The sequence below is a fragment of the Cydia amplana genome, chromosome 9, assembly GCF_948474715.1.
Source record: "Cydia amplana chromosome 9, ilCydAmpl1.1, whole genome shotgun sequence".
NCBI classification, from domain to species: domain Eukaryota; kingdom Metazoa; phylum Arthropoda; class Insecta; order Lepidoptera; family Tortricidae; genus Cydia; species Cydia amplana.
Genome location: NC_086077.1, coordinates 5597501 through 5616511, shown reverse-complemented (window position 1 = coordinate 5616511; position 19011 = coordinate 5597501). Strand labels below are relative to the sequence as shown.

The following is a 19011-nucleotide window of genomic DNA, read 5'->3' as shown; positions in this document are numbered from 1 at the left end:
ATGTATTGGGCCCCATACATTCCACAACTTTTCTCTTTCCGCACAGACTCTATACTCATATGTCAGGCATCGGATTAAAAAACATATTTATTAGGTATTTTGTATAATTTTACTGTTGTAATTTTAAAATTGGTTTTTATCGGACACGCTTATGGGACATCTTAACATGCTTTGATTTTTTTAAATGTTAATTAAAATTATCTTATTTGCTGTAATTTTATCAATAACTCCTTATTTTTAAAATAAAGTTGATTATGTAATAACGAAAATTTGTAAGGATGGAAGGATAAAGTAGTACTAGCTTCTGCCCCCGACTTTGTTCGAGTAATGAACTCAAAAGGTAACATCAATTTCTAAAGTTCGAATATCACTCATGTACGTTACGATTTTACAAAGTTGCCCCTTAAGATGTGCTCAATTTTTAAAAAGGTCACCGAAGTTGTCATTATGATTCCGCTCTGGAGATACGATTAGGGAATGCAATCTCGATCTCGCAATTTCGAGATCTCGCGAGATCTCGCACGAATTTGCGAGATTCAATCTCGTTGATAGGGAATCTTGATTTATGTAATCTTAGTCGAGATCTCGATTAAAATTTTCGAGATCTCGAACGAGATTAATAGATTGATCTCTGTGAATTACTTTGTTTTAAGTAATCTTTTTACCTTAGATTCATGTTGTTCAGGCAATTGTGTGTAGCCAGCTTTAGCCGACTATAATAGCACTGTGGCGCACTCTGTGCGAAATATATGCAGGATAATGAGCGATCGTTTTTTGCTGTTGGCCTTTGTGCAACAAACAGGGTGCCGCTTGGCCGACAATACCTTGAGCACCCTGTGTTTTTTACGAAATCATTTTCAAAATGCATAGTGAAATAAAATTCTGATGTTCTAAGTCAAACACGTTACAATTATGAATAATTAAAAATAATAATTACCACTTTTTCTTACTAACATGGTTACGTGCTGCTTAGAGCTAAATAAGACTTAACTTGTTTTAATAAAAGTAGTTTTTTTTGTTAAATGTTGATTAAATTTGTTGTTTTTATTTTCAATACATAACATGATGTACCCTAAATAAGTAGTGTTTACAGAATTCTTAGTTTTTTGACCAGATTAAGACATTTTAAATTACTTTGTATAATCTCGATCTCGTCGAGATTAATTTCGATCTCGAAAGTCTGATGGTCGAGATCTCGAAACACCCTATCTCGATTCAGATTTTTCGTGCGAGATCTCGAATCGCCTATCTTGGTGCGAGATTGCATTCCCTAGATACGATACAGGCCATAAACTTGTATTTGGGTCAATCAACTTTTGAAGTTGTACAAATATTTTATCGTTTATGAGGCAACATTTTAACGTTTGGAGTTTTCTTCAGGGACATCATCATCTTCCTCGCGTTTTCCCGGCATTTTGCCACGGCTCATGGGAGCCTGGGGTCCGCTTGGCAACTAATTCCAGTAATTGGCGTGGGCACTAGTTGTAGTTTTCTTCAGGGACATTGATATGTATAGTCGCCATGTTTTTTATGATATAGTAGGCAAACGAACAGATGGACACCTGCAACACCAGAGGGGTTGCAAGTGCGTTGCCAGCCATTAATTTGGGAATACGCTCTTTTTTTGAAGGTTTAAAGACTATAGGGAAATAAGATTTATGCAGTAACGAAACATTTTATAAAGGTGCTTTTTTAATGTTCTTAGACTAATAACATTAACTTTACTTAACTTTAATTTTTTTGTGACAAATCCGGTTTTGAATATAAGCTCTTCATATATTACGAGTATGTCATTGTTTTTATGTGACTTGAACCATTTTCACCAAATAAATATTTTCTTTTTCAAATACATTTTCATATTTATGTTACCTAGCTATTTGTTATGTTTTGATTAAATATGGCGGTGGCTGTCACTGTGACCCGAGGCCCTCTGGCACAGACATTAGCTGAGCCACTTTCCATTTAAATTAGATTCTAAGCATTATTATGTACTTTTATGTTTGTGAATGTGCAAACTTTCTGAATAAACGTCTTTTATTTATTTATCCAGCCCAGTGAAGAAGGCCCAGCTGTGTCAGAAGGCTGAGCACGAGTTCCCGGGCATGCCGTGCGGCATCATGGACCAATACGTCGTCACGATGGGGAAGAAAGACCACGCTCTTCTTATTGATTGTCGGTGAGTGTTACCCAGTTCAGTGAACAAGGCCCAGTTGTGTCAGTAGGTCGAGCACGAGTTCCCGGGTATGCCTTGCGGCATCAGACCAGTATGTCGTCACGATGTCGAAGAAAGACCACGCTCTTCTCATTAATTGTCAGTGAATGTTACTCAGTCCAGTGAACAAGGCCCAGCTGTGTCAGAAGGCTGAGCACGAATTCCCGAGCATGCCGTGCGGCATCATGGACCAATTCGTCGTCACGATGGGGATCAAATCCACAGAGCTATAACAATATACACAAGATTGCTTGTCAACGATCAAACGGGCGACAAAATTGGAATGATGTCAATTCTAAATTGATTCTTATCTCGTGTCGTTGCCTATTGTCTCGTGTTTTAATTTGTTGCCTACTCTTTTGCACTCATTTATCACGCCATCAAAAAACAATTCAAAGTTTAAGTATGCCTATTCCATCTTCGTAAGGTCAGATCAGATAAAAAGTTCACTTAGCAGTTTCCCGCAGGCTCGCAGTGATAGCTAGGGTTGTCACCCTAACTACCATTTAGTTATCCGTATCGTAATGTAAGTAGGTACAAATAACATAATTATTATGTAACTTGGAGATATGATCTGACAAAGAAGGTATGTTTTATTTTTATTTTTTAGGGTTCCGTACCTCAAAAGGAAAAAACGGAACCCTAATAGGATCACTCGTCTGTCTGTCTGTCTGTCTGTCTGTCCGTCCGTCCGTCTGTCACAGCCTATTTTCTCCGAAACTACTGGACCAATTAAGTTGAAATTTGGTACACATATGTAGATTTGTGACCCAAAGAAGAACGTGTAACGTAAATAAATGAATTTTAAATATGGAGGCCATTTTTGGGGGGTAAATGAGAAAATTAAAAAATAAAGTTTTTCTAACTATATCGTGTTACATATCAAATGAAAGAGCTCATTGTAAGAATCTCAAATGTATTTTTTTTATAATTTTAGGATAAATAGTTTAGCGGTTATTCAAGAAAATAGGCAAAAAATTACCATTCCCCCCCTTATCTCCGAAACTACTGGGTCTAAAATTTTGAAAAAAATACACAAAATAGTTCTTTACCTATAGATGACAGGAAAACCTATTAGAAATGTGCAGTCAAGCGTGAGTCGAACTTAATTACTTAGTCTTTGACCCTACCCCTACGGGTTTTTTTTTAATGTTTCCTACGAAACTACTGGACCAATTAAGGTGAAAATTGGTACACATATGCAAGTTTGTGACTCAAAGACGGACATGTAACGCAAACAAATGAATTTTAAACATGGGAGCCACTTTGGGGGGGGGGGGGGGGGGAGAATGGGAACCTTAAAAAATAAATTTTTTCAAACTATATATTATCTTGTTACATATCAAATGAAAGAGCTCATTGTGAGTAACTCAAATTATTTTTTGGTAATTTTGGGATAAATAGTTAGGACAAAACGACGAAGCGTTTCGAGAAAAGGTAGGTAGTGCCCTTGCGCTTCGCTTTGCTTGTCTTGGCGGGGGCACTGCCGTGCCCCCAGATACGAGTATGTAGTGTATGGTATGAAGATGAACCTAACGTAGGGCCATACGTCCCGGTACGCCGGGACATGTCCCGGTTTGAAGCACGGTGTCCCGGCGTCCCGGCCGATAAGAAAATTGTCCCGGTTTAAAAATCATAGTTATTTAGTATTAGGGGGCTGGACTTGGTAAATAATAATATACCTACATTTCTACGTTTCATATGGCCAAAATTGTAAAAAAAATGTTTTATGGTACCTACTTTTACCTTATGTCCAATATCAGTTTCTCAGACACACAATCATTAGATGATTATGTAAATTATGTTATTTTATAGCTTTTAAAGTCTGTAATGTAGAGCTTGAATTTCAGGCTCCCGAGGGCCTAAAACCTCATCAATGGAACTTTGCCCTCCGAGTAACTCTTGTACATATGACACATATTATTGTTGAGTAACATTTGACGATTGGTTCGCGCTGCTTTCTTACAGCTCGACCTTCGGCGTCACTTAATTTTTAACAAATATAAATATTTGTTTCAGAAGCTTGGCATTTGCCTCGCATGAAAGCTCACCGCACCGGTTATAAGTACGTTTCGGGCTTGTTCAGTAATGTGGAGATTTCTGAGCTCGACCTTCAGCCTCACTTTTTACCAAAATTTTTGGTTTGTCTTCCAAATCTCCTCTTCTTCAGCTTAGCCTTTGACCTCGCTGCGCCAAGCTCGGCCTGCGGTCTCACTTTTTAATACAATGGACATTGGTTGGCGTCTACGCTCTAGCTGAGCTTATCCTGAAGCACGGCTTCGACCTCGCATTTTCTCGGAAATTTTTAGGCCCGGCCCGGCCCTTTTAACACGCTTTCACAATTTTGGTACAAAAAAAATCGCGCTCGCTGCGCTCGCTTTTTTTGCTGGTTGACCCTGTAAATCTACATAAATGAATAGTCATTTAAACACATGGAAAATTTATCTCCGAAACTATTGTGCTAAAATTTTGAAAAAAACACAAAATAGTTTTTAACCTATCGATGACAGGAAAACCTAATATTAGAAATGTGCAGTCAAGCGTGAGTCGGACTTAATTACTTAGTTTTTGATGCTATCCCTACGGGTTTCTTATACATTTCACTCACGTTTCACATGAAAAAATACATTGTTAAAAATTGTGTAATGTACGGAACCCTTAGAACGCGAGTCCGACTCGCACTTGGCCGGTTTTTTGGTATTAGTTTTAGTTTTGTAGTTTTAATTTCAGGTTACTTTTTATAGCTTGATCAATAAATGTTTATTTCTCCCCCACCAAAAATAAGCTTATTTTATATTGGAGCGCGCTATGTAATGAGCAGTTGGTAGTTTATAACTCTAATATATATTATTGGTTTATTTTAAAACATACTTTAAAGACTTTTGTGTCTACAGTAATGTAAAGCATGCCAAATTATGGCAGCAGTGGAATTAATGTGTACTGGGTGCAAAGCATAACTTTGTTAAGGTAATTAACGCATGCCTTAAAAGCAAATGTGTTTGTCATAAAAAACCATGGCTGATTAGATAGTAGGTACAGGTTTACCACACTTATACTCGTAGTTTTATATGAATTGGCCAAGTTTTTCTTCTAATAAAAATAGGCTCTTTCCAATAAATATTCATTAAGAAATTTGGCAGCCTTAATGATAACTTTTTACGACCGAATAGAAGTTGTAACGAAGGTCACTCGTAAAATTAGTGAATGTCAGTAAAAAGGGCAGCCAAATGTATTGTGATCCGGCAAAATGACCTCTTAATCGAATTAGTTTCGTCTCGTTTGCATGTTAAGCCTAGCGGAAGGCCTACGCAAAATCCTCCTACAAACTTTAAGTACCTATGTATCTAAGCCATTCTAAGCCCCATTACGGAGCGAGGGGTATCGATCGTATATCATACGGAACCCATAATAATTAAATTATGCAAAGACAAGTTTATCGGTATAAACTCCACCCTTAATCGAACTAATTGGCCTATCATCAAATTTAGAAGGTAGGTATTTATTTTTCCGGAAAAACTCAAAACAGCCAAAACAAGACCAGTCTTCAAAACAGGAGAATAACATACCGAACTCATGCAGTATTATAGTCCAATAGCTCTATTGCTGGAAATGTGTAAATTTTTCGAGAGACTATGTCCAATCTTCTCTACGAGTACCTAATTTCTTTTTAACTAATAACTATTTAATTTTTTCTTTGAACTAACTAAAAATCTTAAGAATCTAAAATTAGCCTAAAACCCGTTCTGCGCCATGCCGGGTCCAAAGGTCCCCATCACACTTGCAGCGTTTCCCCGCTGTATGGCGATGGAGACCAGCAGCTGTTGGGCAAGCCATGACTCCGAACGGGGGTCATTCCTCTTCTCCCTGAGGCGCTTGCCAAACTCTCTGAAGCGCCCACGCGCCACCCGTCCCCAGGGCTCGCCTGTCTCGGCGGAGACGGGCACAAAGTCGTATTAGGTGACTTCCAAGCATGGGCATAGGCAGGTACAGGCAAGGGGGGGGGGGGGAGCTCAAATTTTACATACAATGTATGCCCCTCTGTGGCCTCCGCCAAGGCCTATCAAATCGCCACCCCCTAGTTCACTGGCTGGCTACGCCCTTGCTTCCAAGGCAGAGTATTTTGGCTCCTTTAAAATAATTGAATATTCGAAAGAAATCAAACAGAAGTATAGCTGTGGTTGATATGTATCAAATATTGTCATCGAAATCCAGCGAGGAAAATGGGGACTACGTTTTTGTAGAGAAGCGGTTGTCTACTTTGCCTATTAACTTTCTTTTTTAAAGAAAGAAGTCTTATGCCTAAGGAGTCTGACGGGTATTTCATCTTTGTTATCGGTTCTATTTTTTAAACGCATTCGATTAGAAGAATATTAGCTACTGTTATTCTAATGACCTGTGTGATTTTGTGTGCTTTTGTTGTCTATTAAACTTAAAACATCGATTTGAGCTTTCATAATCCCACTTTACCTATCTGCCTAAATCCGACTTTTTTTAACAGCTTCTTTGATGGAAAACCAACCACCTTTAATTGTGAACGTGAAACGGTGAGTCAAAACAATTACTTAGTCAAAATATTTACGTGCCTGCCCAAAAAGTTAGCAAGCATATTAAAATTCTGTACTTGTTCTTTTTATTTAACTTCTTAATTAATTCAAGCTAAGTTTCGAAGTAGGGCTTGGATTTTTTGTTTACATTAGGAAGTTACTTCTACATAAATGTAAGTTAAACACATCATTAAGTCACTAATTTATTTATAGAGCGGTGTGTGTGTTCTTTTAACTGAACAAAAAAAATTGGATGAGATTAGGGTTTGCTCCCGGTACTGAGTTTGTATGGCGAGAACCGGGAATTCCCGGTTCTCGCCATACTCATACTCATACTCATACTCATTTATTGATAATATTCTTAAAATATTACATGTCAACATCAGAAAATACATTTATATTGTTAAATCATTAAATTAAAATTACAATGGTAATAAATTGATTAGTTATTATTTTTGTCATGGTCAAAGAACTCCGTAACAGTATAAAAGGTCTTATCATTAAGCCATTTTTTTAGTTTCTTATTGAACATATTGGCACTATCTGATATTTTAATGTCATTCGGCAGTTTATTGTAGATCCTAGGGCCTAGGACATGCATAGTCTTTGAAGACTTGCTTAGTTTGTGGGGTGCTGACATTAGTCGTTCCTTGCTTCCTAAACGGGTGCGAGTAAGTTTGTTGGTAGCAAATGTGTGTTTGTGTGTGTGTACGTGTTTAGCTATGCTGTATATGTATTGTGAGGGTAATGTGAGTATTTTCATGTCTGCGAATAGGTGTTTGGCTGACGTACCTGGTGGGGCTCTGGCTATTATTCTTAGGGCACGTTTCTGTAGTACAAAAACGCGATGCCACTCTGCCGCTGTGCCCCATAGTTCCAGGCCATAGCACATTATGGAATGGAAGAGTGAGAAGTAGGTTGAGCGTAGTTCTTTATACGGTAGCACATGAGTGAGCCTTCCCAAAGCAAAGCATGCACCGGAGAGCTTTTTACAAAGAATGTCTATGTGTTGGTTCCATTTGAGGGCGGAGTCTAGGGTTAGCCCGAGGAATTTTGCGTGTTTAATTTGTTCTATTTGTGTATTGTTAATGTGAATTGATAAGGGCCTAGGTGGTCTACCACCTAAATTAATATGCATTACTTGTGTTTTTCCTACATACAAACTCAGTACCGGGAGCAAACCCTAGATGAGATACTCAATTCGTTGGAATCTTTATTTGTTTATCGTGTAAGCGTTCTGTATTTGTGTAACACTGATTTGAACCAAAACAGTGACATTTCTACGACTATAGCAACTATATAGTTAAGTACGATAAAGTGTACTCTCTTGCTCCCTTTTTGAGCAAGAACATGTTGTTGGTGGTGCAAGGTTAGCCGGCAGCCCTTTTCATCCATATTATATAGACGTTCTGGATGTTGAGGAATATCTAACTCATCATATATATTTTTGATCGCAGTAAAATGTTGTTGCACTATGTATTTATTTAATTTTTGAGCTCTTGCGGAGTTCATAAACTGTGCCTTGCGAACAGAAATTGCAGGATTTCGTTTTAAAAAATTATTTAGCCATTTTCTACCTGCGATGCATTTGTTGTCATTGAAAGAATTTGGTATTCCATGCGCGACACAAAATAAGTAGGCCTGCTTTCTTACAATCTTGCGGGTCAACGGTACACCTACTTGAGCCAGTCGTATTATTCGTCTTGCTAAATCATTTTCTTGGGCGTGAGTTAGTGTTGTTGTACGACCAGTTCTTTTTTTGTCATTTCCAGATTTTAAATGATTTCTTAAAGTTCTTCTTGGGATACTGAACGTTGCTGCTGCTTTGCGTTGTGACATACAGCGCTTTTTTACAGCTTCAATGGCCGATTTAAGTTGTTGTTCAGTCCATTCACCACGTCGCTTCTTATTGGTTTCCATTTTGTGAAATCTAAAAACAAATCAAACTTCAATTTTAAGATATGACATTAAGTTTCCGATCCCTTTAGTATTTGGCGCCATGAAAAGTATTAAAAACATTACATTGATTTAGTAGTAGTTAGATAGGTAATACACGTTACAAAAAATGCCTAGAACTAATGTACATTTATTTTATAGTGGAGCTAATAACGTTTGTAAGAAACCCTAAGCGTTCTTTCCCTTAGAGAATTCCAATCAAAAGTCTTGATTAAATATAATAGGAGAGGATGTCACAGAAGGGTGACACGTATTTAATAAAACTAACGGCGGTAAAGTCAGACCAAAGTTGTCGCGATTCTTCGTGAGTTTACTCAAGTAGTCTGAGGCCAAGGGGTTTTGCCTCCATTCTTAACTTTACTCAGACACTTTTTCTTTATGTACTTAGGTATCACGTCACGACAGTCAACTTATATTTCCACTAGAAAAACAATCTTCTGTGTCTACATTGTTTGAATTCTCTATCTATCTACTCGGCGGCTGCTAGACTTTATGTGGTCGCCGTAATGCTGGCTCTAAAATTATGTAACGTGAATTGCGCTATGTAATGAGTATTTCTCAGTTTTTAACACCAACATAAATATTGGCTTCTTATTAAACATAAATTAAGGCCTTACGTGTGTTTAATTATGACAGAATAGAGAAACTACTTAACAATGTACCCAACAATCAATGGCCTTTTTGCCATTTTGGCTACGGAACCCTAAAAAAGGCTAACCCGACATTATATTTTTTAGAAATTTGGCAGCCCTAATGATATCTGTTTTCACGACCGACAAGACGATGTAAGGAAAGGCACTCGTAAAATTAGGTAAGGTCAGTAAAAAGGGCAACCAAATGGATTGTGGTCCGGCAAAACGATCTCTTAATCGGATTAGTACTTACTTTCCTAGAGACAGATATTTTATTCTAAATGGGAAACGGGAGCACAAATCAGTGTTAGCGTCTGACGCTGATTGGTACCGAAACGTAATCAGCGGGCGCAGCATGGTTCTATTTTTATCGCCTGTCACTATGCCCGTCACTTTCGCACTTACATGCCTACTTGTTAGAACGTGACAGGCATGCTGATGACAAGCGATAAAAATGCGACCGTGTTACCGCCGCAGGAGTAGTCGCTCAAGGCGCGTGAGATGCCTGATGACACAACTCAAGGTCGTATCAAAATGATATGAAAATCTTGTCATATCGTTAAAACAGAATCGGCCTCCAAAATTGTTGTCACCTCCAACTCCTCCAATTTGACTATATACCGATCCGATCCGATTAGACTAGAAGTTTAATACCGTAATGGCGTAATTCAAACATCCTGTTTTAGTGTATCTGTGTTTTAGTTTGTAGGGTCGGCAGGGTGGATGTTGATTTTTAAAGGAAAAAAAATAAGTTCAAAAACTAAAAACCCGACTACTAAAAATTGCGCTCTTAAAAGTATGAAACAAGAAAACATTGCATCTCGAAATCGGATTTAGAAAATATTTTACATTTAGGTATTATCTTTTAAATTAGAGATATTGGACGTGTTTGAGGAATTAATTCCCAGCAAGCTGGAAATCGGTTTAACACCTTCACTTGGCCCTATGCGTGTAACTAATCTTAAGAGATATGCATACATTTTGGAAGCCTTGGAAGTAGCAGACAAGCAATGTTGATACGTCGCAGATTGCAGTGACAAGTTACATGGAATTTATATTTTTCTTAACAGGTCCCTTGAAAGCAGCCAAGTGCCCATCACGAACGGCGACACCGTCATCCTTGTGATCAACTCTAACGTGAAGCACCAGCTGACCGGCAGCGAATATCCTCAACGCCGTGCGCAGTGTCAGAAAGCTGCTGATTTACTAGGCTTTCCGTCACTTAGAAACGCTACCAGCGAACACGTTAAAGGTAAAGTGACGAGTCATTCCCATTTTTACAAGCTTTTTATTAAACTATGTTTGTACGAGTCAAATCTTGCAAGTTAAATTTGACCCACTTCCCGACTTCCAATGAAGCTGAAAACTTGCATACATTATAACTCGGGTGACAATGCAATATTATGGTACCATGCATTGAGCTGATCTGATGATGGTGACAGGAGGTAGCTATAGGAACTCTGTGAAAAAACCCTAATTATGTTTGGGGTTTTAGAATTGTCTCCATGAGTATAGTGAAAGAAAAGTGCAGTCAGCGTTAAAAGCTTGTACCAAAAATGAAATATTTGCCAAAAACTTATTCAATCTAACTTTCATCTTCTCTTAATACTTTGATATTTTATTACAGTCACGTGTTCTATATACGACAGTCACGTGTTAGGTATATCATAGGAAATAATATACATAAGGCGACCTGTGTTGGAAGGTGTCGGATGCCGGATATTGAATTATGAGTACCTGAATAAACCTTTTTTTAACACATTCCTAAAGTTATAAAGTAATCTTATAAATGCTGAGTATAAACACGGCAGAATTACTGGAGTTTGTTGTGTTGGCGTGCCTTACGTTTTTAGATGTGAGCGTAGGTGTCTTTGAGGTTGAGGAGCGAAAAGTTAGAAATAGTACAAGTACCTATTCTAACCCACTTACCTACTTTTGTCAGTTTGTACGAGGTGCCGAGGCTATCAAATAATTTAATGCGCATTTTCTGTTGGGATTTTTTATGTTGCCTCGCAGTTAGATGGGCTGCGAACCGGGTTTAACCTTTTCGACGCCGTGTCAAACACAAACGCTGTCACTCAGACGCCACGTCACCGAATTGTCAGAACTGAAATTGAACTTTATGTTTACTTTATTTAATTATTACAAATAATTAATTGTATCAAACATGTAGTCACATCGCCTTCGGGACACTACCCTTTATTATAATATAATTTCCCCTGTTTGCCTTAGGTACTGGCAAGGACACACCGAATTTAGATATTATATACCAATGTCTAATAGGTATATTAAGTTAATAAATACTTGTACTTCAATCAAACTCCCATATTACTTTGAGCGTATCAAAATAAAACCATATCTACAAATTTGATAAAACAGAATCGGCCCCCATATCATAATTCTGGACTAGAGATGAATCTCTCTTGCTTGATCTAGTCTAAATGTAGTAGGTATGATAAGTATTATATGGAACGCATGCAAGCTGAAAGATAACGTATTTAGGGATTATGCGATCGATAACACAAACGCAATTCTTCCTATTCGCGACTCCCATACAATATGGATTCCACACAAAGAACTGCAGTTTACTACATTCGTGACACACCGAAAGCCGTTTTCTACTCCCAGCTATCAGCTGGTAAACGGAAGCGAGGTGGGCAGCACCTGCGTTACAAGGATGTGCTTAAGCGCCACCTAACTGCCTGCGGTATACCACCTGACAAATGGGAGGAGCTTACGAGGGCTGTTTGAAAAGTACCCGTTTATGAAAAAAATTATCAGTTGTTTTGGTTTATATGCATTTATTTTTCTTCATAGTCTCCTTTTAGCTCTATACACTTGTTCCACCTATATTCAAGCTTCAATAAACCATCCAAAAAGTATGATTTCGGAAAGTCATTAAAATAGGCCTCTGTGACGGCAATGACTTCGTCATTTGATCCAAATCACTTACCACCGAGCCATTTTTTCAGGTTGGGAAACAAAAATAAATCGCACGTGGTCAAATCTGGAGAATACGGGGGGTGAGGCAATAGGGCATAGCGTAATTGTGTTAATTTAGCCATCACAACTCTAGACGAATGAGCTGGTGCGTTGTCGTGATGAAACAGTACTTTTTTATTTTTTTAAATGGGGTCGTTTGTCCTTCAACACAGCGTCAAATTCATCCAATAAATTGGCATAGTACTGCCCTGTTATCGTTTTCCCCTTTTCTAAGAACTCAATATGTATAATACCCTGCGAATCCCAAAAAACGGTCGCCATGACCTTTCCAGCCGTTGGGACGATTTTTGCTATCTTTCGAGCAGGTTCACCCGGTAAAATCCACTGCTTCGACTGCCCTTTCATTTCCGGGGTGTAGTGGTGAACTCACGTTTCGTCTACGGTCACGAAACGACGCAGAAACTCCTTCGGGTTACGTTTGAACATGGCCAAACACTGCTCCGAAGTAGTCAGTCGGTTCCGTTTTTGCTCCTCCGTGAGTAAACGCGGCACCCACCTCGCCGATACTGTCTTCATACCCAATGTTTCTTCTAATATGTTTTGTACCCGCTCGATTGGAACATTTACAGCATCAACGATTTCTCGAAGTTTAATTCGGCGGTCGGCTAAAACGATATTTTCAATTTTCTTAACCATATCGTCTGTAGTCACCTCAATTGGGCGGCCTGGGCGATCCTCATCAAAGACGGTTGTTCTCCCCCGCTTTAACTCGTTAAACCAGTATCTGACGGTTGTCATAGAAGGAGCACATTCATGGTAAACAACTTGCATTCTTACTTTTATTTCATCACATGTTTTTCCTTCCAAAAACAAGAATCTAATTACAGACCGATACTGCTCTTTCTCCATTTTCACAATTTTAAGTTCACGCTTTCACTGAATCGCTGTCAAATGAGAAAAAAACAAAAGAATGCTGTTTTTTTTTTAAATTTTCCCACCTCTGAAAAATGGCTTAAAACGGTTGTATAGATATTTTCGGCCCGTGATATTAATACATTTGGAAAACGGGTACTTATCAAACAGCCCAGCCCTCGTACTTCTCAGCGGCCAGAATGGCGTTCTCGCGTTAAGTTGAGCGTAAAGAATCTGACTGATCTTGATGCGAAACGTCAGATACGTAAATTCCGGCCAAAACCCTCCTATAATTATACTTACAATAATTCTGGTCAACTTTACTGCCCCACCTGCGATAGAGTTTTTAAAAGTAAGTTCGGCTTTGCCAGCCATATCAGAGCTCACGCTCGTAATTAGCTAGGGTCGCCGTTGCCGATTACGGCATGGATAACTATATATGATTCCACACAGGAAGCGAATAGGAAGAATTGCGTTTGTGTTATCGATCGCATAATCCGTATTTAGGTAGTGCGTAAAAACTCGCCAGAGGCTCGGGGGATGTCAAGGGTACCCGGCCAAGATAAATTAACTTGTTAAATGTCGCTGTTTCATGTTGGGTGCCATAAATGAGACGTCGTGTAATGTCAAAGTAAAAATGAGCGTAACTTTTTAATTAATTACGTAAAGTTGTCGTCAGATATATTGAAGCGACCAAGGTGCTCTAAAATATCTGAACGTGCATTTTAATTTGATAGTTAATGGAGGCTTTTTTCATACGTTGGTGAACACCTTGACCTCTCCGATATATCTGACGGTGACTGTACAGCGATCTGCAGAATTACATGGACGGATTATAAATGAATTTATCGATAAAGTGGCCATACAATTTTGCGGCTGAGCGTACAAGCCCACTGAGTGTGCAAGCAAGGCCCAAGGTGGGGTATAGTAATCGAATGCAGTGTGCAGTGTTATGGGCAAGATGACTTAATATCACAAGTAATGGACGTATGCCCAGTGTCTCTCGAAGTTTGTTTTTGTGAGTTGTAAACTGCAAAAACGACGGTAAAATAGTACTTACAGGTACTTACTAAAAATATTTTAAAGGAAAATACCAAGTTAATGTGGTACCTTACATTTAAATAACCAAATCCTCCTACCTAATTATCGTAATGCGAGTTAGACTCGTGTTAGATAAGTAAGTAACTTTCACCGTTCCTTTGCAAGTCTTCAGCGTCTTAGAATATTCTGCTACAATTTTTTTTCTATCTTTGATCACAGACTGAGGTTAAGAACTTTTAATGTGTTTTACAGTTTCATCGTACACTTACTTTTAATTAGCTTCAATTTCAAGACTCATCTCCCTAGCATTGTCCCGGTTTTTTGCCATGGCTCACGGGAGTCCGCTTGGCAACTAGGTACTAACTGTAGCTTCGATTTTAAGATGTTATAAGAGAAATTAGTAGATTGTGTCACAAGGGAGCAAAATGACATATTTACGGCGAGGGCGTAGATTGAATGCTAAACGCAGCGAAGGATTCTATAGTAGAATCCCAAGAGTAGCAAGGTATCCTGAGCGTAGTGAGGGATTCAAGTGTGTTACGCCCAAGATGAAATAATTTTGCTACCATGTGACACATACTGCGTTTTGCATCACCTATAAGGTAGTTATGATGTTTAAATATATTATTTAAGCTAAAAAAATAATGTGCAAAAACTGAAAAAATTGTATTCTAGAACAGTAGGTATTACTTTAACCCATCTTAGCAGGGAAGAACAGTGTCACTTTGATCCCTCTTAGCAGGGAAGAAAAAGCCCTTTTTCGTACCGAAAATGATGTGCAAATAAAAAAATATTGCGACACTCACGTTTGTCATCTGCTTTTATCGCAACATCGCAGCTTTAGAGACTCGTCAGTTTATAGTCAGCAGCAAAGGTTGCTAAGCGGGCGAGGTATTCAAAATTACCTTGACGCGCTCTTATTCTCTTAACAATAAAGTCGCGTCAAGATCATATTGAACACCTCGTCTGCTTAGCAACTTCTGCTGCTGACTGTACCTGAGTTGTTGACATAGTCAATTTTAATATTAATTACTCAATTTTCAAGTTTGTTGCAAAATATCGAAACGAGAAATGTAAACTTATTATTCTGTCCAATTGTTTGCTATAATCAATCATTTTCTCCATAAACTAATTAGTTTTTAATATTTTAAAGGTCAGGGTTGCAAGTGTTGATTGAAATTTAATTATAAAATCAATCTTCATTACCATTTTCACGGGCAAGTTTTCCGCTGACTGTATTTTTCAACCTTAACTAAAAGTTTAATAATTTTACAAGACTTTTTTAAATCTTAGGTCTAGAGAGGGAGAACTGCTGTTAACAAGATTTTAATTGTAAATAAATTAATATTATTATTTTTAGATATATTACTCACTTTTATGTTATTAATATTATATTTAGTAAACGTTATATCGAATAGCTTTTATATCGATTAAACATATTAATTACTATATGTATATGTTTCAATGTAAGGGTAATGTAATGACAAAATTTCGATTTTTTAGCCCCCCCTCCCCCACCCTTGTCACACTTTTTCATAGGAAAGTAATAGGTGTTTAACACATTGTACTGTCACACTAAGTGCCAAGTCTTGGCATAGTGTAGATGGCATAAGTCAGGTGTTTATCGATTCTTTTTAATAGCTCGGTCATAAGAGGTACTTAGCCGACTTAAAAAAATAGATTTAATCATAATCATAATCACTTATTTGCACAGAAAAAGGTTTTACATAGAGGTGTTATAAAGTTACATGTCCCAGCCTTTTTAGCTGTTTTTGACAGCAATCAGGAAAGTTTTCAAATTTTTTCTTGTTTTAGATCTGAGAGGAAAGAAATGCGACGTAGATGTGGTAAAGCGGGCGCAGCACGTTGTCGAAGAGATACGTCGCACCGAGGAGTGCGCAAAGAGCTTGCGGGCAGGAGACTTGGAGCGTGTAAGGACTTATTTTTCAACATAACACGATATTGGACTTCACGCGAGCTTTCGACTGCCTCAACGCAACATTACTCATATCTAAGATGGCATATTATGGTGTATCTCCATCGTCCTGCAAATGGTTCCATTCATTTCTCACGGGCCGTAAGCAATATATTGAAATAGAGGGAGATCAAGGAGAGGTGATGAGATCAAAAACGCGCGTAATCGTCCGTGGCACACCCCAGGGATCAATTTTAAGCCCATTACTTTTTATTTTGTATACAGCCGATTTAATAAAAAATCTTAAGCACTGCAGTGCACACCTATATGCGGACGATACCCAAATCTATCACTCCTTTTCTCCGAGCGACCTCGAGAACTCTTTGAGGAAAATTAATGAAGACTTGGAAACAGTAGCTGACTGGTCACAAAAAAACAATCTCGTTTTAAATCCTACTAAATCGCAGTTTCTAGTAGTGGGGAACAAATGGCAATGTTTAAAAATCAAGGAACAGAGTCCGAAGATTGCAATCGGATCCGAAACAATACCTCGTGTGGAGAAAGCACAGAATTTAGGCTTAGTAATGGATGGACAGCTTCGGTACATAGAGCACGTTAACTTAAAAATCAGAAATGCTTTCTATCGGCTTAAAGTACTATATGGAATTCGTAAGTATCTTTCAATAAAAGTCAGGCAAATCCTGGTTGAATCTCTAATACTTTCCCAATTCAATTACCGGACAAAGTATATGGGCCGAGACTCCTGGTACAGACGAAAAAGTCCATACAGCGTGTACAAAATGCGTGTGTTCGATTTTGCTGTGACGTTCCCAAAAGAGCGCATATCACCCCGTTCTTAAACGAAAGAAAGCAGCTCAATATGGACAACAGGAGAAAATTGCACCTAGCCTGCGCGGTTCGAAAAGTATTGGAGTTTCAGAGACCTTGGTACCTGTTTGAAAAACTAAAATGGGTCAATGATACACGCAGCAAATCGCTAAGGAGATGCACGAAACTTAATTGCGACACCTACACATAAGACGACATTCTTTAAAGGGAGCTTTAAATTTGCTGCTGCAAAGATTTGGAATGACCTGCCGCCACCTATACGTGAACCGATGGGACTGTTAAAATATAGGCGGCTAGTCAAAATGTATTTACTTGATATGCAGAGCAAATTTTTTTCTCCCTCCTAAAGACACGAAATTTGGCACACAATTGGCACTTACATAATATCCGCATGCTTAACTCATACCACACTGACACTGACACACACAATCACACACACAGATACACGCACACACAGACACACGCACACAAGTTTTATATATTTATATTGGTTGAGTATGTTCGGCTTACTAGTACGCATAGAATGACACTTATTTTATTTTATTCGTTGCACTTATTTATTCTACTCTTGTTGATTTTATTGTAATTGTTAAGCCTAGCAAAGCACGGTAATTTGTTAAACTGCGACCGACCGATCTCAAGGGTCCAGTCTGAAAACCAGCGCTAGGTCCTCTGCTTGGAGTGCTTGGCATATGCTGAGATTGGAGCCCATTGCCCAATCATTCGTATATTATTATAATTACTTATCTTTTTAATTAATTTGAACCTATTTTAGTATTTAAGTTTTATATATTGTACTTAGTTGATAAGGAATTTTTTGTGGCAATAAATATTTTTCTGATTCTTTCTGATTCTGACATATTTATTATTCAACATATTTTTCAAATATATTTATAAATTTTCGTATAGCTTCGATAGCCGATTGGTATTATTTCCTGAAAATAACATCGCTATTGTTTGTCAAAGAACTGTCTCATTACAAACATAGAGAATCATACTATACTTGTCTTACACTAGTAGGTACTAGCACCCAAAAGAAAAGGATGAGTACTACGGAATGTGAAAGAGACACGGTGTTTTAGGCAAAAAGTGATGTGAAACTAAGTAGCGTTGTTGCGAAACTATAACAATTTTGATTGTCTGTTTGGAACTTTATTCATTTGACTGGCATATCAGAAAGTTTGTAATTGTAACACATAACCTGTTTCCTGCACGTGTCAAATTCTATATCACACGTGTACGAACTAACATTAACATACCTATTTAACTATTAAATTTTATTATTTAATAGTTAATATTAAATATTAATTAACTTAATAAACGCGTTCCAACATCGTTGTGACTAGTTTGTCGTTAATGTTTTCATTATCAATAATTAAGAGTAGGTTTCCTGTTTTAAAGGTTCTCCGTTTAAAGGTATACGAGTATGCACCAGGTTTTACTTAATTAATGAGTTTTAGCTAGCGGCCATAATTATTACATACATATAATGTTTCAAGAAAATGCTTATGCTTCTAATCTATCTTGAAACTTAATAACTGAAGTAATTATACATGGGATCTTTATAATCTGTTTTTGCGTATCTTAATTTGAAAATAAAATACCTACCTATTAAAATAACACAAAGCCTGAGTAGACAGCATTTCACCGCGCTCATACCGGGCATTAAATAATCATTCTACGTAAGAAACTCGGATATTGTTACAAATCGGGTATTGGTCTATATACAACCATTTCTTTTCTGTTCTGTACTCATTGGTTGACTGGTAGAGAATGCGTTAAGGAATTAAGTCCGCCATTTGTACCTTCATGTATTGTGCAATAAAGTTTAAATAAATAAATGTAAATAAATACTCAGGAGGGGTGGTGCGTCTAATGGACGCCAGATTTGAGACCACCGAATCGTAATGTTCGCATTATTTACTTTTAACTTAATTTATTTTATGAAACGCGTCGTCAAACATGTCAAATGTTCGACGACGCGTACAACCTATGTAAAGAAGTGCG

General features: G+C 37.8%; 1 protein-coding gene across 1 annotated transcript in view; it reads left to right on the top strand.

Moving 5' to 3' along the window:
* The window catches only part of LOC134650974 (galactokinase-like), a 59034-nt gene that overhangs the window by 28309 nt on the left and 11714 nt on the right, over positions 1–19011 (top strand). The window contains exons 5-7 of the mRNA XM_063505940.1: positions 2051–2176; positions 10415–10596; positions 16056–16171. Coding sequence (XP_063362010.1) covers positions 2051–2176; positions 10415–10596; positions 16056–16171 — 424 coding nt within the window. The remainder of the gene's footprint in view (positions 1–2050; positions 2177–10414; positions 10597–16055; positions 16172–19011) is intronic.